At 38.5% G+C, this 25,282-nt stretch overlaps 1 protein-coding gene across 2 annotated transcripts in view; it reads left to right on the forward strand.

Annotated features, from left to right (window-relative positions):
* NUP153 (nucleoporin 153) overlaps positions 1 to 25,282 on the forward strand; it is a 67,961-nt gene that overhangs the window by 34,356 nt on the left and 8,323 nt on the right. For both annotated transcript variants that reach the window (XM_032764404.2, XM_032764405.2), the window contains exons 9-18: positions 25 to 171; positions 6,098 to 6,150; positions 10,770 to 10,902; positions 12,925 to 13,065; positions 14,118 to 14,210; positions 14,462 to 14,549; positions 17,090 to 17,209; positions 17,601 to 18,224; positions 22,049 to 22,243; positions 22,772 to 23,617. In XM_032764404.2, coding sequence (XP_032620295.1) covers positions 25 to 171; positions 6,098 to 6,150; positions 10,770 to 10,902; positions 12,925 to 13,065; positions 14,118 to 14,210; positions 14,462 to 14,549; positions 17,090 to 17,209; positions 17,601 to 18,224; positions 22,049 to 22,243; positions 22,772 to 23,617 — 2,440 coding nt within the window. The remainder of the gene's footprint in view (positions 1 to 24; positions 172 to 6,097; positions 6,151 to 10,769; positions 10,903 to 12,924; positions 13,066 to 14,117; positions 14,211 to 14,461; positions 14,550 to 17,089; positions 17,210 to 17,600; positions 18,225 to 22,048; positions 22,244 to 22,771; positions 23,618 to 25,282) is intronic.

Here is a 25,282-nt window from a genome sequence, read left to right on the forward strand (position 1 = left end):
TATTGATTGCTGCTTCTTTTAAAGGTGGAATCCCAGCACCCTCCAGTCCAGAAATTAGTGACACCGAAGACAATTTCTCAGTCAATGAGCCGGTTACAGTATTTTAAACCATCTCTGACTCCAGCTGCTGAGTCAGGCAAGATTAGACAGAGAGTAGATGTAAAGCACAAAGTAAGTATGCTTTCTCTTACCCTTGGAAGAGCTATAAATTGTTCTTCTATTGAGGTGTTCTTACTTGTCAAGACAATTTATAGAATGCTGAGGATAATGCTTAAGACAGTAGGAATCCTTGTAGGAGGAATATTTGAATTTGTGTCAATATTTATTGTATTCATGCACCAGTATGTGATTGGTTGGTCATCCTCAGTGTAAGGATATGCTGTTAGCTTGGACTATATTTGGACTGAAAGGATAGCAGAGAAATGCAGTAAATTTTGAGAACTAGTTATGATCAGTTCTCTGACAGTCTTACAAAAAACATCTGCTGAAATAATTATCTAGCAAAACTTGGATTACTGTCATGCTAAATAAACACACTTAAGCTGGGTATAAACTACCTTTCAGTTAAACTATGGTCTCCCAGTGATCTAATTTGTGAGATCCTGCAGGGCATTTCAGTTTGTGTTACTCTAAAATTTTATAGGTAACTTACAAAACATATAAACTTTTGCAGTTTGTTCTAATATACCGTAGTTCCTGGACAAAAATTGTACTTTGTTCTTTTCTATTATGCAAATACTGGGGACTGGAAAGTTAGGAGGATAGCTTTTGAGATGATTGAACCAGAAGAGTGAGGGAACCCCACTGCCTGTGCTGCTATCTGTTTTGCCAGATATAGTCTATGGAGGAGGATTAAGTAGCCCTGGCATAAGTGGGAGGAACCAACCTATGGATATTTTTGAAAGTTAAGTGAAGTTTATGGGTTGTAAAACGGCTGAACAACTGAGTCGCATAGGCTTGGAGGAAAGAGGGTGCCACTTACGTTTCTGTAGAAAGCATGGTTTTTAAAACTCAGAACAAGTATTCTCCCTTGGGCTCTTCTGAGTAAAGCTTGAGTGGATTTTAGGCAGCACACGAACATATTATTTCCCAGCCACAGACATTTGTAATAGTCTATTATGGCGGAGTTGGTTATGGCTCAGTAGTTAAGTCTGAGTTCCCTTTTGTCCTTAAAAGCAGGGATTTAACCTTTTGGTTATTAAAAAAAAAAAAACAGCATACCCTCCCTAAACTTGCAGGACTTGCTCTTTTTACAGAACAAATTTTCTGAGGACTTACAAGTAAATCGGTTAATAAGTTTGAGTTAACTTTCTTAAATGATAGACGTAATCAATCGGTCAAGTCTTTTTGTTTCTTGAGTGTTCTTAATAAAAAAATGAGACACTTCAAACTCCTATGTGCAGTACTTAAAATCAATTGAAATCTTTTGTGCAATGGTTATATTTGAAGAAATTAGGTTGTAATGAAGCTGAATAAATGATTACATTTAATTGTTATGAATATAGAGGCTTCAGAGTTATGTCACTGCTCAAGTTTGTGACAGTGCTACAGTTCATTTGCTTGAAGCAGTTCTGTTGGTTATAATGAGTCAGTGGCATGAGAAGACTGGACTTCTGTGTCAACAGTTCTTGTTGGTAGATGACTTGGCCCTTAACTGTCACTACTTTTAGAGGTTCCGTGGCCGTAACTTGGGCATTAAGGCCTGAAACGCTGCCCGTGGCACTGCTCCTGGTACTCCCCATTTTGAATCAAGGCAGTACTGCGGTGGGAGCTGAGACAGGAACATACGGTGAGCTGTTACAGTGCAGACACATTGGGGGCATGTCTACACTGCAATAAAAAAACAATGACACTAAGTTGCAGAGCCACAGTCAGCTAACTTGGGTTCGTGGGGCTCAGGCTGTGGGGCTAAAACTAGAAGTGTAGATGTTCAGGTTCAGACTGGAGCCTGGGCTCTGAAACCCTGCAAAGCAGGAAAGTCTCAGAGGCCAGGCTCCAGCCTGAGCCTGAACATCTATGCTGTTATTTTTAGCCCTGCTGTCTGAGCCTTGCAAGCCTCAGTTGGTTGACCCAAGTTCTGAGATTCGGTGTGGTGGATCTTTTATTGCAGTGTAGACATACTGTGGGACTCAGGGACTGGGCTCACCCTGCCCCCCCTTTTTTTTTTTTTTTTTTTTTTTTTTTTTTTTTTTACAGAGTGCCAGTTTTACAAATCAGAGGCCAGGATCATCACTGCACTTTGACTGACTTGCACTACTTTGGTAATGCAAATCAGCTGTAAACCCAGCTTAGCTGGCCACTATAGTTGGGATGCTGTTTGTTATACCATTGAAAATCTGCCTGTTATACCAATAAAAACTAGCAGGATCTTAAAGGGGACAAGACATTTGTCACATTTATTGTAAATACCATAATAAAATAAAAGATAACAGCAAACAATGTTGTTTGGTTACTTATTCCTATGATTATATATATATATCTATCTATATATATCCATTCACACAATCATTCATACAAGTTCTGTGTAGATATTATAGTTACCAGCCTAAAGTTGCTTGTGACAGAATACTGGCCAGGTACTCTGTACACAAGAGTGGAGCCGAGTCCGGGTCAGGTGCACCTGATGCTCCTGGAGGCTGGCAGCAGAACCATAGACTCAAAGTCCTCAGTCTTCAGAGTCCAGCTTTATAGGGATTTTTCCCTATGTTAGTTCATGGGAGTTGCTTCATTCTGCTGTTGTTAAATTAATCAGCAGGTGGCTGGCTCCATGTTGGCAGCAGAATGTTACCCAAAGTCTCTTATCTCACCCTTCTTTTTTACAGGCTTTTAGTTTGGATTCAAAGTCTATAGGTCTTGCTGTGTCACGCTGCCTTTGGGTTTGGATTGATCACCCGTCAATTGCAGGCGTGACTTTCAGCCTTGAACCTGGCTTTGATCTTCCTTCTGTTGTTCTTTTGTCCTTTTCTTTTTAGGGTGGATGCTTTTTACTTTGTTTCACTGTTGTCTAGGTCTTCAGCCGTTGGTAGTTGAACTTCACCTCATCAGGACAGGCTGGGGCTGGAGGTTGATTTTATCATCCATACATGCCTCATTCACACATCTAAACTAACTAATAAGATTACAGCAGGGTTTGCAAAAATGAAGGTTGGAGGAAGCTTTTACAAAACGGAGTGAGCGTTTTAAAATGGGGTTTGAATTACAATATGGCAAACAGTGAACAGAAGTTACAATGCAGGCAAGTGTAGTGAATGGTGAACAGAACTTACATTAATAAAGTGAACAATTAAAAACAATTTCATTTATCAGTTCTACATGCCCTTAAACCTTTTTTTCTTTTAACTTTTAAGGGTGATACTACATATCTTACAAATCATTTGAGATATTGGGTGGCAGCATTCTCTTTTGGGTTTTCTTGTTTAGTGTTCGTGTATAATTTTTTTAATTACTTAGAAACCAAGGAAATTTCAAGACAAATAAGTATTAAGATGGAATTAAAGTTGAGAGATGGGTATCTGTAACTTTAGGATAAAAAACATTACAGGGATGTAGTCAGAATCCCCCAACCAAACATTACAAACCCAGGAAATTCAAAATTAAGGTTACACTTTAAAAGAAATCCAAGTGTACTAAAGTATAGGGAACATGCCAGGTAAGGAACCTAAGCAGTCCTAACTTTGACCTGTATTGATGGTAGAGGGCAGAACGTGAGGGTTTTCAGTTTTACAATATAACACTTAAACTGAAATTTTGAACTGTTATGTAGATAGCATGAATATTTTATCATGATTTTCATTAGACTCAAAAGTTGTAAGAATCAAATAAAAATATTCAGTGAATTTTGAACTCTAAATGGGAAATGTCTGCTAGTAAATAACACACCACAGCTTCCATATGGGGAGGGGGGTGCCTCAGTTTAGCATTTTTGTGTTTAACATTTCAGTTTGGATTTAAGTATCATGTCTGGAAGGGCCCGGGGAGCAAGAGGATCTGTTTTATGTTGTTGACCTTAACTGCCCCTTGTAACTAATGATGGTTACATGTTGATCCAAGTGAGAACCTAGAAAAGAAACTCATTGCACTTTAGAGCAGGGAGTAAAAGTGTTTAATAGAAGAAAATAAGTAGTTATAAAAAGGAACTAAAGAGAGAAACCTAGTGGTTGTGATCTGTTAGGGTTGCCTTTTTAGTCAGCAAGAGACGAAAGATATTTTGTTCCAATAGCAACTCAGAAAAAATGGCTTAAGCTTAGCTCTACCTCTTGCGGGTATGCATTATGATAAGATTATATGTGCAGGCTTAATTTTGAATTTTCTAATTTTTGACGGTCTACCTCTTTAACCTTAATGTTATCTTAACATGGAGTTTTGTATGGAATATTATGTGTATTTTAGTGACTAGCTGAGACTTCCTGTTATATTAAAGGGGAGAGAGATGAGCTGTGTTTCACAGTTATCCATGTATCTGTTCTAATGTTTCCCCACACTGTAAACTTTGTTTTGAATATAAAGTTCTGTGCAAATGACATAGTGTGGCACATATTAAATGCATCAAGAACTGGCTAATAGATCTTGCAAAGTAATTGTAAGTGAGGAATTGTTATCTAGTGGGGCACCTCAGGAATCTGTTCTTGGCCCAGTGCTATTGATTATCTTCAGTGATCTGGAGGAAAATATAAGATCATTGCTGGCTACTTTTGCAGATGATGCAAAAATTGGTGGAGTAATAAATAAATAAATAAATAAATAAATAGTCAGTTCTAAGGAGCCTTCTGGATTGCTTAGTAAGCTGGACTCATTTGAACAACCTGTATTTTAATATTGCCAAATGTAAGATACATTTAGGAACAAAAAGTGTGTGTCTCACAGTGAGGGACTACATCCTAGAAAGCAGTGACTCTGAAAACAGTTTAGAGGGTCATGATAGATGCTGTGCTAAGAGGGCTAACATGATCCTTGGATATATAAGAAGAGGAATATTGAGTAAGAGTAGAGAGGTGGCAGTATGTCTACATATAGTGTTAATGAGACCATTAATGGAGCCCAGCATCCAGTTCTGGTCTCAGTGCTTCAAAAAGGATGTTGAAAAATTGGGATTCGGAAAAGACGGTTCAGATGAATGATTAGAGATGCAGAAAACTACCTTGCAAAGGAAGATGTAAGGCGCTCAATCTATTTAGTTTATCCAAGAGAAGATTAAGATCACAGTCTGAGTACCTACACAGGGCAAAAAAAAATTCTGATTAAAGGGTCCTTAGTCTAGTATACAGAAGCATGACCAAGTCCAGTGTCTGGAAAAATAAACTAGACTAGAAATAAGGCATACATTTTAAATAGGATAATTAACTGTTGGAACAAATTACCAAGGTATGTGGTGGATTTTCCATCACTTGAAGTCTTAAAATCAAGATTGAATGTCTATCTGAATATATGCTTTATCTCAAATTGAAGTTATGGGCTTGATGTAGGAATTAATGAGTGAAATTATAGGACTTGTGTTATGCAGTGTCAGAATGGATAATCATAATGGTAATTTCTGGTCTTAATATCTATGAATTCATAAATCATTTAGGTTGCAGAGTTTGTGTTTTGTCCTGATAGAAGATTATGATATGAATCTGATGTCAATAGATGTTTGTTTCTATGAATGATGGGATTGTTAAAATGGCATGTGCTTTTTAATATAAAAACCTGGCTAGTATTGTATGATATACTACTTAATTTCAATAAATATTACCTCAGTGGGATTGCATGGACTTGTAAATCAGACCAGATTTTGGTCCAAAAAGTTTATAATATATGCATGCAGGCCATGCTAGTGAAATTTGGTTAATATAAAAAGAATTTCATCTCCCACAATTTTAATCAGTAATAGTGATAAAATTGAGGACACCCATTGGAGCTGCAAAGCTTAATTTGAGTGTGCCTATTATATTGATTTAACTCTGAAGTCTAAGTAGATGCAGTAAGATTTTTCTAGTTAGATTAACTAATAAAAGAAGCAGAAGAAATTTTGTAAGAATTGGCATAACTATAGTCTTGCTTTGTGCTTGAAATAGTAGCAAATTCAGAGAAACCTGAAGTCATTTCCCTTTATTTGCAGGGAGTGAGGGAGAAGAATTTGACTGCAGAACAGCAAGTAGAGCCAACTGAAAGGTATGTCAAACCTCCTAGATTTAATCTATATTATTTATGTGAGAGGAGTGTGGTGGCTTTTTGCTTTCTCCATTGGAATCTCTGGGCTTACCCTTTTTGTAAAGGAAGTAAGAAATATTTCTTGATCACACAACAGAATGTGAAACTAGGACACTTACGGATTGTTTCTCAGAAATGGCATATGAAATGTCTGAAGTCTCTTAATATACGCTTCGTAGAAAAGAGGGGAATGATGATAGATACATTAATAACGATAGCAGTAATTATATTAAATGAAAGAAGGATACATGAGAGTAATATGATTTACAGACAACCATTTATTAGCCAGTACGTGTCTTCCTACCAGCAAATGAAGACAGGAAATAAACAAAGTTCTTGAAATGTCACAAGACAATCCAGAAAGTCTTTGAAAAGTGTAGGGGACAATTTCCTGGTGCAAGTGCTGGAGGAACCAACTAGGGGCAGAGCTCTTCTTGACCTGCTGCTCACAAACGCGGAGAGATTAGTAGGGGAAGCAAAAGTGGATGCTGAACCTAGGGGAGGCAGTGACCATCGAGATGGTCGAGTTTCAAGATCCTGACACAAGGAAGAAAGGCCATGTGTTTAAGTTCATCAATCTAGTCCACTCTAAATGGAAGAATTTTGCACTGTGAATTTTAACGTGCATTATCAGAACATTATAAGGAAAGGTAGGCGGAAATTTTTCTGATACTGGATTACAGATGAAAAGCACTAATGTGAGTGCTATTCTGGCCTACGTGGGTTTTTAAAATAAGAAATGTACTGCACCACTGGTATTAACTGAAACAGTTTTTACTAAGTACACAAGTGTTCTGTCAACAGTCCGCTTACTCTAACAGCTAAGCACAAAACAAAATTTCGTCCAACAATCCTTGTCTTGACCAGCAATTACTACCATCAAGGGCTTCCCTTTTCTTGCCAAATATTGCAGTATGAATAGACAATTCCTTTCCTTTCAGCCAGTGACAGCTGTGTGCAACATTCGTTCAGTCTGACATCGATCGCCAGGCTCTCTGTTGCGTAACTGCTACATCTTTTTTAATGCCTCAACACAGGTGTGGCTCTATAATTTAAACGAAAATGCTATACTACAGTTTTCTTTGCAGTGTATTTACATGACACTTATGTTGAAGGAATTACACACTATACTTTATGTTCGAGTGTCATCTTTTCCACAAATACTCAACTACAAAAGATTTGGATTCTATAATGTTCTGGTAAACTGTCAAGTGTAATAATATTTCTAGTTAAAAGGTCAGTATAGAAATTTAAGAGTCATTCTCTCCATTTTCTGTGTAAAACTTCATGTGGTGGATGCTATGGAAGGAAAACAATATTTTTACTTCTATAGTGGTCTCAAATCCTTAATGATCTGGAGGATGACGTGGACTGCACTCTCAGCAAGTTTGCAGATGACACTAAACTGGGAGGAGTGGTAGATATGCTGGAGGGTAGGGATAGGATAGGATACAGAGGGACCTAGGCAAATTAAAGGATTGGGCCAAAAGAAACCTGATGAGGTTCAACAAGGACAAGTGCAGAGTCCTGCATTTAGGACAGAAGAATCCCATGGCCTGATACAGACTAGGGACTGAATGGCTAGGCAGCAATTCTGCAGAAAAGGACCTAGGGGTTACAGTGGACGAGAAGATGGTTATGAGTCAACAGTGTTCTCTTGTTACCAAGAAGGCTAACGGCATTTTGGGCTGTATAAGTAGGGGCATTGCCAGCAGATCGAGGGACGTGATCATTCCCCTCTATTTGATGTTGGTAAGGCCTTATCTGGAGTGCTGTGTCCAGTTTTAGACGCCACGCTACAAGAAGGTTGTAGAAAAATTGGAAAGAGTCCAGCGGAGAGCAACAAAAATGATTAGGGGGCTGGAGCACATGACTTATGTGGAGAAGGTGAGGGAACTGGGATTGTTTTAGTCTGCAAAAGAGAAGAATGAGGGAGGATTTGATAGCTGCTTTCAACTCCCTGAAAGGGAGTTCCAAAGAGGATGGATCTAGACTGTTCTCAGTGGTAGCAGATGACAGAACAAGGAGTAATGGTCTCAAGTTGCCTCATGGGGGAGGTTTAGGTTGGCTATTAGGAAAAACGTTTTCACTAGGAGAGTGATGAAGCACTGGAATGGGTTACCTTGGGAAGTGGTGGAATCTCCTTTCTTAGAGATTTTTAAGGTCAGGCTTGACAAAGCTCTGGCTGGGATGATTTAGTTGGGAATTGATCCTGCCTGAGCAGGGGGTTGGACTAGATGACCTCCTGAGATCCCTTCCAACCCTGATATGATTCTTGTGGAGGGGGCTGTTTGGCTGGTGAGACATTGTAATTTCCCTTCTCCAGGAAGTGTTGTCAGTTTTCCAGCTAGCTAAACTAGATTTCTGATATTACCTTAGCTCCTTTAGCAATTCTGTCAGGATTAGATGTTGTAGAAGTAAGGCATTTTGCAGTAAAGATGTTTTTCTTTGTTCATCTGGGCACTCTGTATGGTAGCAGCCTCACTTTTTTCTAATAGTTTGGAATGTGAAACCTTGGTTTAAGGTGCTCTGAGTTGACCTACCACTTCCTGTGACATGGCAGAAGTAACCGCCCTAGTGCACTAGCCTCTGTGGTTCCACCTGTCCTACCCTGTCTCACCTTCAGTTTTGTCTCATGATATTGAAGAGTATATTAACCTAGCAACCAATTGGTGTATCAGTTCTATTGTACGCAGATGGTTACTACAGTAAGGTAGTTTCTCTCTGAGGGAAGTTCTTTTGAGTGTGACCCAGTACCATTTTCTTAGTTGCATCTAATGCTCTTTGTGGAAGGCAGCATGGCCTTATCAGATGCTTTGCTGTGTGTAACATACAGGACAAATTGCTGCTTCATCCCTAGCCCTCACCCTCTTGGAGCAATTCTGTGGTCCTTGGAAATGATTACCTGAGTTTTCCTCTATGATTTTTGTAAGTCTTTCAACTTTCATAGGGTCAGTATCAATTTCAGTTTAGCATTTCCCCCTCAAAATGGATTATTCTGTAGCGGAAATAGAATTTTTCTCACAAGATATCCTCTGCGTGAAGATAATGAACTTATACGAAGCCTAACCTCTGTGGATTTCCACTCTCCTGCAGAAGGGAAATCACACCCTTTTTGATAGTTTTTTTTTTTTTTTGCAAGAGAGTCAATCCAGTTACATTAATTAATCAAGAGAGTCTGCACTCTAATCTGTGGGTCTGTTTAGTTCTTGGATGGCTCTTGATAAGAAACGAGGGAAGTCTCTTAGGATTTTTGCAGAAGTTTTTCATATGTGAAATCTGGGTAAGAACTTGTAAGTCAGAATCTTTCCTTTAATGATAGAGGAGTGACTTCCTCCGTAAGTGACAAACAGGTGTATGCAGAAAAGGTTACGTATTTTGCATAAGAGTCTGAGTCGGGCTCTGGTGCAGGAGTAGTTAAATTGAGTAAGATATGAAATTTCTAAAATTCTTGCTGCTCTTTAAGTTTGGATAGTTAAAGGTTGAGCATCCAAGCACTAGTTAGGCTTTAAGAGGCAACAGAGTGCTCTTCCATAGGTTCCCATCAGAGTTGGAGAGATTATTCTGGAGCACCTGACAAAGTTAAACTCGGGCTCTGCCCTCATCCTCACAGGGACTTGATTTGGGGCTTAAAAGCCTTTGTGTGTGCTTAAGTCTACATTTTTAGTAGTCACCTGTTTGGCCAGAAGAAGAGCTTCAATATAGAATTTCTTCTTTGCTTTGGGCACTTCTGTGTCTTTCTTCATCTGGGCAAGGTGTAATGTTCGATCTTGTTCCTTTTTCCTTAATTTCCTCGGGTAGTTTTTCCACTTGGGTTAGGATATCTTTCCCCTTTGTTCTGTCCAGGCTTTTGGAATGAAAAAGAGAAAATTCCATTACACTTTGATGTTATCCCTTTGATGTATGTATATCTGAAAAAAATTCTGGAATGTTAACACGTCAGAAAACCTCTTTGTTCTGTTGAGGGCCATACGAAAGATGCAGTAGCTTCTAAGGCTTCTGTCTCTCACTGTCATGCTGCAGAAACTGGAGTCTCTGTCTTCTGTCAAGGTTCATTCCATAACAGTGGTAGACAGGTACCTTGACATCCTTTTTATATTTTCTCTGCGCTGAAATCTTGATGTGTCAGTGTTTACATGTAGTCTGATTTGTTCTCCCTCTCACGATACCCATCCTATCTGGTCTCTCATTTGGTGGTGGGTATTTCATTTGAAATGTCCACTGTCCAGACTAGCAATAAAGGATGTGGGAGAATAACACATTTTACTAGTTAACTTAATTTTTCCATCTTCTTCTCTGCTGGCTCAGACATCACACTTTGTGGAGTTGGGACTGTTTCTGACTGATTGATTTTTGATTGATTGACACTTTATTTTGATCGTAGCTTTTTCTGTTTAGCAATATTTTTATTGCTTGGGATGTCTATTTGACCAACACAAGACAACTTGGACAAGAACTTTGCTTTTTCCAGACTGTTGGTAGGAATGTTTCTGTTCCAGCCCAGACAGAGGGCATAAGAGCTTAAAACAATTAAGTAATAAGAGTGCGCTCTAATGATATACTGTTTATTTCTGTGACAGCAATTTCACATACCCCAAATTCAGTACACCTGCATCCAATGGATTATATTCTGGAGTGGGAGGTGGTGGAGGTGGCAAGATGAGAAAGGAAAGAGGAGTACACTATGTATCTCAACCAGGACAAGAAAAACAGGTAAGAGAAAATACTTCAGCCAAATTGCTCCATCACAATGTAATTTTTCAAAGCATGGATGCAGTGAAACTGAAATATTTGGCTCCTAAGAGACTACACAAAAAAGTAATAGTTACAAGCCAGTCATGTTTGTACATAGCCCAGACCCCATTGTGTTAGGCAATGATTGAAGCTTCTGGGTGCTAAGATAATACAAATAATAAATAATAATAGATAATTCTGTTGGATATATAGGCCCAAGTCTTCAAAGAGCCGCTGATTTTGTATGCCTCAATTTTGGTGCTCAACTTGAGACACTGACCCTGATTTTTCAGAAGTGCTGAGCCACTTACATCTCCAGCTGAAGTCAATACAGGCTGTAGCTGCTTATCACTTCTGTAAATCAGACCCTAGATTTCTGAAGTTGGGCGCTCAAAGCGAGAGGCTGCATTTGGAAACTTTGGCCATATTACTTTAGGGGTTCTTTCAATTGTATTGTAGGGTTTCGCACTAGCAGCTGAATGAATCTGTACAAGAAACACTGAGTAAATATATCAGGGTAACGTACGGTTTATTTTAAAGGATTGAAATATTAAATAAGTGGCAGTAAGCAAATAAGGGTATTACTTAAATTCATAATTCTATCTTATATGACTTAACCATATAGAACAAATCAAAAAGTTGAAATGGAATAAAGTTGAAGATAACACTATATGTGCATGCAAAAATATTAAGTATGTTAGAGATCTGTGAGTGACATTGACTAATGCTTCCCAGGTGCATAAATCAGCCACTCCGTCTTTATTTTTATCAAAAAAATCATTTTAATAAAACACATAAATAGTAGTACATGTCCACAGAATTATGTCTGTGTTTAGTGTCTCAACTATGTATAGTCCAAAGCATACGATAAACTATAACTGCCTCTTTTGTCTTAAATATAGAGTTATCAATCGTTAGACTAATCTTTTGACTGAACTGATGTAGAGGGAAAATCCAGCTGGATATTGGAGATCATGGAGGCTATTTCTGTAGCACAAATAAGAGAACTTAGTATAAAGATATGATGGGCCTAATTTTCATTAAATATGTTGAAATGAACCAATACAGAAGTTGGGAACCCAAATTCCTTTGGGAATAAACACAAGGAGAAAGTTAGGTCTTAATTTATCCAACTTAATTGTTTCTGCATAGATCCAGGTGCCACTAATGAGTTGTCATTAAACTAGTTGAATCTTTATAATACCCAGTTTAATTTCAGCAGCTGAATACCTTAAAAGAAATGTCTTTATGCTTCAGTAGCTTCTGTGTTTGTTCCATAATTGTCTTGCACCTCATCTTAAACTATATGACATACCATGAAGTCAGACAGGATACTAGACCGGATTGACCACTGGTCTGATCCAGTGTGACAATTCCTGTGTTCCTAAAATAGGGCTTATACTATTTTGTGTATCTGTGATGTATAAAGAAGGTCTGAAAGATTTTTTTTTTCTTTTTAAAAAAAGAACAAAACTTGCTTTCTCTGTTTTTTACCTTAGAAATGTCAGAAACTTCAAGACTGGTCTTCCTTAGCTTTGCTAGAGGATTTCTTGCATATCTCAGCATGTATTGAAATCCCACATCTGAATTAAAGAATAGGGAAGATCAACTAGCAAAACTATCCTTTCTCTAGAATTTTAGTTATTAAAGTTAAATGATGTTAACAACAAAAACAAGTTTTAAATGGAGAGGAACAACTCAGACTATCTTTCATTCTACATTATTTTTATGGCACATCCTATGGGCAATGGTTGAATTAGCAACTTTGAGACAGTCTTCCCTGTTCTACCTACTGTACACATGATGATCATAGCATACTCGTGGAAAGTGCCTACCAAAGGTTAAAAATGTTCTAGTAGACTAAGACAGGGGATTGGATATATTTTTATCATTTTATTTTAAATTCGACTTTGCTGCTTTTTGTTTTGTATACATATTAGAGGGGGAAATGTAATTTCTAATGTAGAATAGAAAAATAACTAAATAAATATACAATTTTAGGAGGTGGAGGCACCAGTACTACCCAAAATACCCTTACCAATTAATACTACATCACTGCCTAACTTCAGCTTTGGCTCCCTCGCCAGTACTGCTACTGTGTCGTCATCACCAATCACTAATACACAACCGGTGATTAACAAGGTAATTTTTTACATTGTATGTACTTAAAACTTTACAGGATTAGAATTGGTTTGTCTTGTTCGTTTTCTGTGTTGCGTATCAGATATGTTCTTAGTCAGGGGTTCTCGAACTGGGGGTGGTCAAAAGATTATTGCATCGGGGGTCGCGAGCTTCCAGCCTCCACCCCAAACTCCACTTCCCCTCCAGCATTTATAATGATGTTAAATATATTTAAAAGTGTTTTTAATTTATAAGGGAGGGTCACTCTCTGAGGCTTGCTAGTGAAAAGGGTCACGAGTACAAAAGTTTGAGAACCACTGTTCTTAGTGGTATTAAGGGGTAGGCTAAGTGGTATTATCTTATGGCCAGTTGAGTAAATGAGGGCCATTATATTCTGATGTGTAATGAGATTCCAGAAAGATTTTGATGTAGTTTCACAAAGTTGTCAGATTAATTATTGGATAATACTGATGTATGGCTCCTGGAAGTGCTCTGGAAAGCCTGTTATGGTTATAATATGCCAAGATTTATTCAACAGTTTAGAAGTGCCATAAATGGTATTGGAAGCATCAGTAGGAAAGAAATGTCATCACAGTAATTCATGTATATAACTGCAATAAAAATAAACATTAAGAATGTCTAGACACATTTTAATATTTGTGTACAGTTTTTTTAAAAAAAGAATCAGATGCCCATTTATTTATGGAGGGGCCTGGTAAATGTTGAGTTGAATTTAAGGTTATTTAGGTGCCTTGGCTGCATTTTTGTACCTTAACATATTTGAATATATTTTCAGTGTAACCTCAACTCTGAATTTTCTGAGTTTATATCATATGGTTTTAGAATAATTAAAACATGACTGTAATGTATTTACCAACAACTACTGATATGTACTCTGAACCTTAAATGCATTTCATCATAGTTCTTGTCTGGGAATTATAAATGTCAAAACTAGCTTTCCCAAGTTCATTGCAGAACTCCTTATATTTTTATAGCCTTAAATAGCTAGTGTTTTTTCTTTCAACATATTTTCTTTTTACATAGTCTTAATTTTTTTAATTTTGAAAATTTAGATGCAACCAGCAAGTAATGCTAGCAGTCCTGTGTTCAGATTTTCATCTCCAATTGTAAAATCTACTGAGGCAGAAGTGCTACCTCCACTGTCTGTAAGTAATGCATGTAGAAACTCAACTGTTCCTGAAGCTTTTGCTGTAGGCTTACCAGAACATTTCAAAACAGTAAAGTGGCATTAGTGGCAAATAATGGAAAAAGGAACATAGGTTTCGATATTCAGCTGGATGCCAAATAAATTGTATACCAGAGAATTGAAATCTGAATTTGTATTTATGTCTTAGACTGGATTAAGATTTCTTCCTTTTGGCATTGAAAAGATTTATTTATTTATTTTCTTTATCAGATTGGGTTTACGTTTAGTGTTCCTGTTGTGAAATCAACACAAGCTTCTGGATCCAGTGATACTCCAGTGCCACTTCTGATTAGCCCAGGTAACTAAAACTCCAGCATTTCAGACCTGAAATGTTTTATTTTTTCTAGCACTAGATCTGTCTTGGGGGCATATCCCAGCTGAACCGTCTAACCCCACCATTTGCATGCTCTCAGATGGGATCATTTTCCACCAGATATTGGAACTAGTGTGTCACCTTCCATCTTGCCTCCTATAGGCTGCTATTTTATCCTTTTTGTGTTCCAGTCACAATGCCTAAGTTATAATCATTAGCGTGTTTGGTTTACCTTGAGACTTGAAATTTTATTTCTCTGACTTGTTCCTTCTGAAAGCAGTAACAGTTCCCAACCGCAACCCTAAATACTTCTCTCTTCCCTGTTGCAAGGGATGTTTTTTATTTACATAGCCAGGGTTTCTTCTGGCATAGTGTGTTATATGAAAATGCCACTGAAATGCTATCGTGTAAAGCATACTTTAATTTGTGCATAAGTTATGGGGACACTGTAAATTTAAACCACACTACTATTGGAATACTTTATATACCATTGTTACAAGCAGCACCTAAGATTACTGTAGTGAAAGGTTATAGAGAAAAAAAATCTTTTAGTTTAACTTTCTGCATTTGATAGCATTTTTTTTTAATATTCAGTTTCCTGTTAGTGCTTGTTTTTCACACAGCAAATGTTAGAATTGGAGAAAAAAAAAAAAGGAAGATCTGATTTTTAAACTACAAAAACTGTCCAGGAGACTCAAGGGCCCTGAAAGTATATTTGACTAATTTTTTTCTAAATTGACTGTTTCAGATTGTTTGTTTAAAATGATACGTCAGATCCACATCTTACACACTAAGGAATTTCAAAACACTTGCTGTGCTGTAGTTACTGCACATGAAAGTCCTGTTATTAACTTATTCCCTTCCCTTCTGAATCTTAATAGCTGTATTCCATCAAAACTGGAGTAACTTCCCAGATTTTTTTAGGAACTCTTTCTACATGTCATTTATTAAAACTGCATATTTGTGCCACCACAGTTCAGGTTGTCTCACCATTTTAATCATGAAATCCTATCTCGGGATATTTATAATTTAGCTATAGAAATTGTCTTACCAGAACTTTGGCACATATGGCCCCAGTCTGGCAGTACAAAAAGTAATAAAAAATTGATCTGACATATTAAAAAGTGAGTGGATTAAAAAGTAGTTTACAATGTACTTTGTGTCAGAGCAATCATACAAATGCTATATTTATAGTCCACGAGACTGAAGTCTTCTATCCATAAACAGGCACAGTAATAGCAGTGTGACAGGCAGATCATTCTCTAAGTATAAAATGTTGGTAACTTGAAAGCAACTCTTTTCTCTCCCTTTGAGACTTCCTCTTTCCCATTCCCTCTCTTAATTGAAGGCCCTAATAGTTTGTTTTCAATAATAGCAAGGAATAAAGAAAATCGTCTTGGGGGAAATTGCAACAGTAGATGTTAATACTACAACATATAACTACAGTAAAATGAAAATCAGAATTTCAGTTCTGCAGGAAATTCTGATATTTCTACATTTCTTTTCGGCCTCAAGTGGAACAAAAAGTTAAAATACCAAAAAAAAAAAATTTGCGAAACAAAAAGTTCTGAAAAATTTATTCAGAAGTGGCAAAATGTGTTTACATATGAGCATTTTTGATCAGAACAAAATGTGTTGATATTTCCAAATTGAAACCTTTTGTTTCAGTTGAGTTCAATGTTAAGTTGCATCTCCTCCTGGTGCTGCATTGTCTCATTGGATTTGTAGTACAGGTGCCTCATGCCTTCATTCTCCCTTAGGGACTGGGCTCTCTAACCATCCTACATATCCCATGATACATTAATAGTCATGTGACTCCCATGATGCATCATATGGCCCAGTCACAGGAGAGATTGTTTCATCAGCATCATTGAAAAGGGAGCCTAATGCATAGGAAAGAATGGAGGCATGATAAATCCGAACTACAGCTCTCATGGGGCTAAGTGGCAGGATAGGAAGATGCAGTTTAATCTTGAACTGACTATATAAACCAAATGTTTTGGTTCATTTCAACAAACTGAAATATTGTTATTTGGCATGAACTGACCCAAAGTGAAATATTTTCCTGTTGGGGAAAATAGAAATTAAAAAAGCCCAGCAAAATCAATTTTTTTCTATGAAAAATTTCAGTTTTACACAAACTGCATTTTCTGTGTTTTTAAAAAAATGTTTTTTTATGGAAAATTCCCAACCAGCTCTACATCCAGCCTTTCTTTGTAAGAGTCCGCATTAATTCTATTATGCTTGTCAACTAAGTTGAAAGTGGGAGGTTATGTAAATGTTTCTTGAAATTAGAAAGTAACCTTGTAATTATACATAAAAAGTTGATTGGACTTGTATGGTTCTTGTAATAATACACTAAGTTTCTATCCTGTGTGAACATAAAATTTTAAAAATCAAATCTTGGAAAGTAGGAAGACTTTTTTGAAGAGTTTGTATTTTTGGGAGGGATGGAAGAAGGAAATAACCTTTTGGTTTGGTTTGAGCGTGTTTCTCCATGTAAGTAGTAAACTTTCTTTTTAAAGGTACCACTGCTGTAAATAGCACCAGCAATAAGAAGAAAGAAAAGGAAGAATACGATGGCGCCTTCAAGCCTGCAAAAGTCTTGAAAGAAGGGAGTGTACTGGATCTTCTAAAAAGCCCTGGTGAGATAATGAGTTCCGTTTAAAAAGAACTTACAGTAAAACTTGGGCTAGTATACAGTGTTGCAGTTATAGAGGAACTTTAATTAAATCATTCATCTAAGATTAAATTTTGCTGACAAATTGAAAACAAGCTCAGTGTTGAAATACTGAATGGTAGTCCACTGTGGTCCAGGACTCCCAACATTAACAATGGGGGAAAAAACGGGTGGATGGTGTGAAGCTTTTTTACAGTGGCGTTACCACTTGTGTTTTTTACGATACTGGAGACCTCCCCCATCCCCAGAACCCCTGTATATATATCCTGTTGTGTGGTAAGATGAATGAAGGCTAAAAAGAGTTCCTCAAAGGAGCTAATGTAAATGTACCTGATTTTGTGTTTATATTTTTCTAGACTTTACTTCTCTGAAGACACACCCCCCTACAGCCACACAGCCTGTTTCAATAAGCACAGAAGTTTATACACGGCCTGCAATAAGTAATTTTTCTGCAGGTTCATTGGGATTTAAAGAGACCTCTAAACAAGCTTCATCATATTGGCGCTGTGACACATGTCTCTTACAAAACAAGGCAACAGACAACAAGTGCATAACCTGTCAAGCTGCTAAAGTGCCGACAGCAGATCCTGCTAAACAGACTGGAACGTTGACTCTAAGCAGCACTGTTAAATCAACTGCTCCTGCAACAGGAACACTGGGCTTCGGAGACAAATTTAAATTAGCAGCAGGAACATGGGATTGTGATACATGTCTAGTCCAGAATAAACCTGAAGCTACAAAATGTGTGGCCTGTGAGACACCAAAGCCTGGAACTGGAGTAAAGCCTGCTCTGACATTGCCAGTGGTCACAGAAAATACAATAACAGTGACTTCCTCTCCTAGCTGCACTGAAACTACAGTCACTTTGGGGTTTGGAGACAAATTCAAAAAACCGAAGGGTTCTTGGGACTGTACAGTGTGCCTTGTGTCAAATAAGGCGGAAGACAGTAAATGTGTAGCTTGTCAGTGTGAGAGACCAGGTACAATTATTTTTTTTTGTATTTTAGCTCTCCATGCTTGCAAATTAACTTAAATATTTTTTTAAAAAGCCCTTGTCTTTAAAAAGCATTCTGTTTAATTTGAAGCGTAAAGTATAGAATAGTGAATACTCTGGTTTTAAAACTGAGGGATTAAGATTAATGTATAAGCTCTTTGACACATCTGTTTTATGACTTGTGTGACTAAATATCTGATTCTGTTTTCTGGTTACCATTTATTCCAAATTTCTGCTCGTGGGCCACTGCTTTGGAACTAGCATCTGCTTCTCCTCATTGCCTGGAATGAGGTAGTTCTGCCCCAAAGGGTTACTCTTCCCTAAGCTGTAGCCCATCTTCCAGCACAAGTTGATCACTTAAACTCCTTTTGCAAGACAAATGACTCATTATCCTATGGCTTTTGTAGTATTGCATTATAGAGAGGAGAAGGAAACCACACTGTCTTGAACTGTGGTTCCAAAAACTCTTCAAAAACATGTTTACAGATGTACCAATGTGTACTTATCAGAGAATGAAGGTAGGAATGGACTTCTGGTTTATATCATGGCAGCGTGTCCACATTCCTTTTATGCTTAAGTGGCTGTCAGTCTCTTGACTTCTGGAGGGCAAGGGAGAGCTTCAGCTATGTATTCTTCCTTAATATAAGCACATAACTATTTTGCTATGACTGAGAAATAACAAGAATTTGTGCTGTAAGCTGGGGACATATCAGTTGGAAAAGACCTAGGTGCATTGGTCAATCACTGGATGACTATGTGGCCATGAAAAAGGCTGATGCAATCCTAGGGTGCATCTGGTGAGGTATTTCCAGTAGAGACAGGGAAGTGTTATTACCATTGTACAAGGCACTTGTGAAACCTCCTCTGGAATATTGTGTGCAATTCATGTTTAAGAAAGATGAATTCAGACTGTAACAAAAGCAGAGCCGGGCTACTAGCATGATCAGAGAAATGGAGAACCTAACTTACAAGAGGAGACTTAAGAGGCTTGGCTCATTTAGCCTAACAGAACAAAGCCTGAAGGGAGATGATTGCTCTCCATAAATACATCAAAGGGATAAAACACCAGGGAAGGGGAGGAGTTATTTAAGGGCCAATGTTGGCATAAGAACAAATGGATATAAAGTGGCCATCAAGTTTATACCTGAAATTAGACAAAGGTTTCAAACCATCGGAGGAATGAAGTTGTTTAACAGCCTTCCAAGGGGAGTAATGGGGGCATAAAACCCAACTTGTTTCAAGACTATCTTTAATGAGTTTATGGAGGTGATGGTACGATGAGGTTTCCTATAATGGTATATGGCCCATTCGCGACTACTATTAGCAAATATCTCCAGTAGCCAGAGATGGGACGGTAGGTAGGGCTCTGAGTTACTACAGAGAATTCTTTCCTGCGTGTGTCTGGTGCATGTTGCCCACCTGTCAGGGTCTGATTGCCATATTTGGGGCCAGGAATGAACTTTTCCCCAGGACAGATTGGCAGAGACCCTGGGGGTTTTGCATTCCTCTGCAGTGTGGGGTACAGGTTACTTGCGGGTCTGAACTAGTGTAAATGGTGGATTCTCCATAACGTGAAGTCTTTAAATCATGATTTGAGGACTTCAGTAACACAGCCAGGTCCTATTACAGGAGTGAGTGGGTGAGGTTCTGTGGCCTGTGATGTACAGTCCAAACTAAATGATCATGATGGCTCCTTCTGGCCTCTGAGTCTGAGATCTACCTGCACATACTTTCATTTTTACAACAGTTGAAGAGAACCACTCTTCCTTGCAGAAGCTTTGAGCTCTTTATAAATATGTTTTGAGCCTGACTGCATCTGATTTTTGTTTGTAGTGTATTTATATGTATAAAATTTTTAATATATATATGTTATGTTATGCATTTGATTGCCACGTGGCTACTTTCAGTAAAGCTGGGCAGGAACAGAATGAAGGGAGATGCACTGAAATAAGGCCATCTATCTTTAGGCATAAAACTAGGAACATCTCCAAGTTGGGGCACCTTTTGCAGGAATAGGCATCCACAGAGAGAGCAGCTAGCTAGCCCACCCACCCTCCTGGTCTAAGTAATGGCCACCAGAAAGGCCACTCCTAGAGAGAGCTAGAAAAAGGGAATCCCATTAAAGGTTTGGAAGTGGGGTGGGTCTGCAGACCACTAAGCCAAGACTCCAAACTGACTATTGGCCAAGGCTTAGTTTGTAGATTTTCGGTGAGCTGTAAAAAAAATCTAGATTCTAGGTTGGTGGGAAATGATGGAAAACCCTTCCTAAAGGACCCGTGATGGACTTTAAGGATGAGTAATTCTAGTAATATGTCATGTGCTTTCGCCTTTTTAAAGCCTTCCTAAAAAATTCTGACAACCACTGTGCACAGTTAGAGTGGAATTTCTTCCAAATCTATATAGTAAATTCCAGAGGTTGTTGCTTTTGTGGACTTTCAGCACCATAGTGAACACCTTGTTACTTCAGGGACTTGCTTGTGTGAGCTGGCCCTTTAGATGTGGCTTGTGAGGCTTTGGGCTATTGCTGAGAAGCGTTTTGGAAATACAAGATTTCAGTGTGATCCCCCATGATGAAGAGAACTGCATGGTCTCTAGATCCATCAAGGATGAGAGTTAGAGGGGGGTGGGGAAAGGGCAAAGAATATCCAATCATTCTATAAGATAAGTTGTGAGATGAGAGTGAATATCATCCCTGTCTTCCACAGTTGAAATCAAAGGAGAGTTAATTTGAGAAGAAGAGTAGAAGGTAGGCAGGCAGTTCTTCAATCTGGCTGCTTCGAAGACCCAGTTCATCAGGATAAATTTGCTGGGATTAAACTGGTGTTCAGAGGACCCTTTATATACCTGCTGGATTTGGATTTGTGCTTCAATCTGAGTATTTGTTATGGAAGTCGGACTGCCTGCTACGGAAGCAGCACCCACTGACACACACTGTTGGGGGATGACAATGGGTCTAGGTTGCAGGGCAGGCAGAAGGAGCCAGCTACAAATGAGAGCAAGCTAGTGTTCAGATAATATGGTGCCTTCCATGTCTTTTCAAAGAAGCCTCTGTTGCTGTTGAAGCCAGTTGGTTTGGGTGAATGAGCATAGCATTGGGAGTCTGGAGCTCATGAGATCTAGCTCTTTTATCACTGACAGGGGTATGTGGTTTTAAACAAGTCTCTTCTTTCTGCCTTATCACCAGCCTTTCCTCTTCTCCTCTAGCCTTTTACAGTTTTGGCGGGTGGGAGTAGCTTTAGCAACCAGCAAAGAGGAAGGAGGAAGAGGGGAGGAGCCACTGCTGCTGCAGGAGTGTTTAGTCCTCTGTTCAGGCTTGCGAGGCAGAGGGAAAGGAGGAAGAGATCTGGTTGGAATTTGCTGATGAGTCTGCCTGGTAAATAACTCCTTACCTCATGGCATTTTAGAAGTTGGGACAGCATTAATTCCAACTCTGGTAATTACCTTCTGTCCACCTAAATTTCTCCTACAATTTCAGTTTGATACAGTCTCTTTCGCTTTATATCTTAAATAGCTGAGGTATGTTGCTATAGCCTATGAACTGCATTAGCTCTAGCATTGGCTGCATTTTAGGGTGCTTCCAGTAATCCCTCTGTGTAGTCTGTATATTACTTTTAAGTTTGTAAAGCTCTTCAAGATTCTTCAGAGATACTGAATTATATTTAAGATAATCTGCAGGTTTTGTTTCTGCCGCTTGTGCTTGATCAGTTTATACATCTTGAAAGTGTGGCTGAAACTTGAGCTTCATAAAATGGTCATATTTATTTATTTTATAATTTAAATAGACTTTGAACACTTCCCTTTGTTTCCTAGGGGGTTCAGTGCCTGTGACTAGTAGCAGCACATCCTCTTTCTCTGCTCCTTCTGGAGGATTTCTGGGATTAGACAAATTCAAGAAACCTGAGGGAAGCTGGGACTGTGAAACATGCTTGGTACAAAACAAAGCAGAGGCCACAAAGTGCATAGCTTGTGAGAATGCAAAACCAGGCACCAAACCTGAGCTCAAAGGTAATGCTTCATGATGGAAATAATAATTGCACTCTTTCCATTGTTTTCTATCTGTTGTAGTGGAAGATTTGTGTGAACTGCCGCATTTTGCCAAAGTGTGTGTGTGATATATCAGAAAAGAAAAAAGAAAAAAAAAACTTTCACAAATGATTTGTTAGGGCTCAGCATTGTCTTTGTGTGTATGTATGGGGGAAAACATCTCTTGTTGGGAGGGATATAATGTTCTTGTTCGTAAAGTATTCTGTATCACCAAATCTGTTAACTTTTTATATACACTTCAAACTTCGGTTCAGAGTGAGTCGTAAGTACAGTTCTTTGATCCTAGTTGCAGATAGAGTGCCACTCATTTGAGAGGGTCTGTATGCTAAAGTAACTGACAATCTGTAAACGAAAGGCATTTCTAGTAAAAGAGTTTTGGATATAATTGGCTCAAGAGAGGATCAGGACCAGAATATCAGTGTGGTTGCAGAGCAGGACTTAAGTGCATGTGTCTGTATTACAAATGTAGTCTGTTATTTCTTTCTACAGGTTTTGGAACTGCTGCTGTGTCCTCAGATGCTGCTGCACCATCATTTAAATTTGGTATTCAGTCATCATCCTCTGAGTCATCTCAGACATTAGGAAGCACAGAAAGTTTCAAATTTGGAGAACAAGGGGGTTTGAAGTTTGGTATTACATCAGAGTCGGGATCTGTAACAAACATGACTGGGGGCTTCAGTTTCTTTAAAACTTCAGAGGACTTCAAATTTGGAGTCTCTTCCTCAGACTCTAAATCAGAGGAGAGTAAAAAAGACAGTAAGAATAACAGTTTTAACTTTGGACTTCCCTCTGGTACAAGCAATCCATCTACTTCAGCATTTCAGTTTGGGACACCCAGTCTTGGACAGCAGGAAAAGAAAGAGGAACCTGTTTTAGGGGGTTTGAGTTTTGGCACAAGTTCTACTGCTTCCATAGCTACATCGGAGAATAAAACAGGAGTGAGTGGATTCAGTTTTGGAACGGTGGCAGAAAAGGAAGTTGCAGCAACTCCCTTTTTATTTAAAAAGTCAGAGGAGAAAAAAGATGAAACTCCTTCAGCCAAGGGAGGCTTCACTTTTGGCAGCTTGGAGCCTGCATCTGCCTCACAGTTTGTCTTGGGAAGGACAGAGGAGAAACAGGACGCTGTTACCTCTGCTACTTCATTAGTGTTCAGGAAGACAGTTGACAATGAGGAGCCAAAGGCGCAACCCATCTTTTCATTTGGGAAGTCTGAGCAGACCAAAGAAGAGAGCACAGCAAAACCCCCATTCAGTTTCAACTTAACAAAACCGGAAGAGAAGGAAACAGAGCAAACAAAGCCAACTTTTACATTTGGGGCACAAACCAACACTGCAGGTAAAAGAAACTCTTGCCTTAAACTTTAGTTGTCTGGTCAAATCCATGAAGTAACAAAATTAAGTCACTGCCAAGAAAACAAATATATTTGAGTGATTTGTCCGTGTTAGGTCTTTAGAAAAGCTTTTATTTACTACATGAAGATGAATTTACAATTTTGGGTCTTAGAGGATAACAGAATTGTAACAATTTCTCTATGGACTTCAGTGGAGTTGAACACCACGGACTGAAACTTTGACAAAATATTTACTGCACATAAGAACCATTTTCTAGTAGGCCCTGCCTAAATACAAAAGTTGTACCTCTCGCTTTCCATACCAGCAGTACAGTGTGGGCGCAGTTATCCCGGTGTAAAGGTGCCTTATACCTGTGCAGCTTATTCCAGTATGGGATGGAGAATATGCTATACTGCTATAACTGTGTCCACACAAGAAATTATACCAGTATACCTATATCCTTAAAAAAAGATAAAATAAATCACAGTCCTAACTGAAATAATTATACTGGTACAAAATCTGGTACTAGTATATTGTCCTGCATATATTGGTAATATCTCCACCTTTGCAGGTGAAAATGAGCTTTTTAGTGATGTCGCTGCATAGAGGACTTTCTGGCTGTTAAGTTCCAGTTGTGCCCAACTACCTGTCATGTTTTAAAACCGACTTTTTTTCTCTAGAGGATTAGCAAAGAGTTTTGTCAGTAACTGACTAAAAATAGTGCTTTAATTAGTCTCTTCACAGTGTTATGTTGTTCGAAATCCTAAAACTGCGTGATGTTGCTAGACAAACAAGAGAATGAGGGCCCAGAGTTCTGAGATGAAATACCGTGACACAAATATTAACAGTGCTATTTTAATCCCAGAGTCAGTGTCATCAAGGACTCTTGTTAGTTCTAAGCAAAAAGATTTGTGACAGTCCTTTATGGCGAAAGGGGGACTTAATTCCTCAAAGTGGCTCCATCTCCATCCCCAAAGAAAAGGGGAGAGGAAACAGAGGCCTAAGTAATAGAAAAATGGAGACTGAGAAATGAAAACAAGATGCCAGAGAGTTAAGACTGAGAAATGGACACAGCAACAGACTTAGAGAAAGCTTAATGCAGGGGTTCGGGACCCCTCAGAGGGTCATGAGGTTATTACATTGGGGAGTCGTGAGCTGTCAACCTGCACCCCAACCCCCGCTTTGCCTCGAGCATTTATAATAATGTTAAATATATAAAAAAAGTGTTTCTTAATTTATAAGGGGGTTGCACTCAGAGGCTTGCTATGTGAAAGGGGTCACCAGTACACAAGTTTGAGAACCACTGGCTTAAAGCTTTGCCTTAATTCCAAAATGTGAGTAAACTTAGTTTAATGTCTTAAAACAAAATGGTTGATGAAGAAATCAGACTGAAGAAGTTAGTCATCTTTGCTTTTGTAGGAAATCTGGAAGGCACTTAAATATGCATATTTGTATATGCACTTTTACTAGACAATTTTAAATTATTTTCCAGATAGCACAGGGGTTAATTAGTAAACTTTAACCCCCATTAGGGATAAACAGGGCACCCTTGAATTTTTGTGAAAGTGCAACTAGGGTCTGACCTTGCAGCCTTTACACAGGCAAAGTACTCACTTTAGTGGTTGAGTTTTGCCTGACTTAGGATAAGGTCCTTAGATTCACAGTGGGC

Source organism: Chelonoidis abingdonii, chromosome 2, assembly GCF_003597395.2.
Source record: "Chelonoidis abingdonii isolate Lonesome George chromosome 2, CheloAbing_2.0, whole genome shotgun sequence".
In the NCBI taxonomy this organism is placed as follows: Eukaryota; Metazoa; Chordata; order Testudines; family Testudinidae; genus Chelonoidis; species Chelonoidis abingdonii.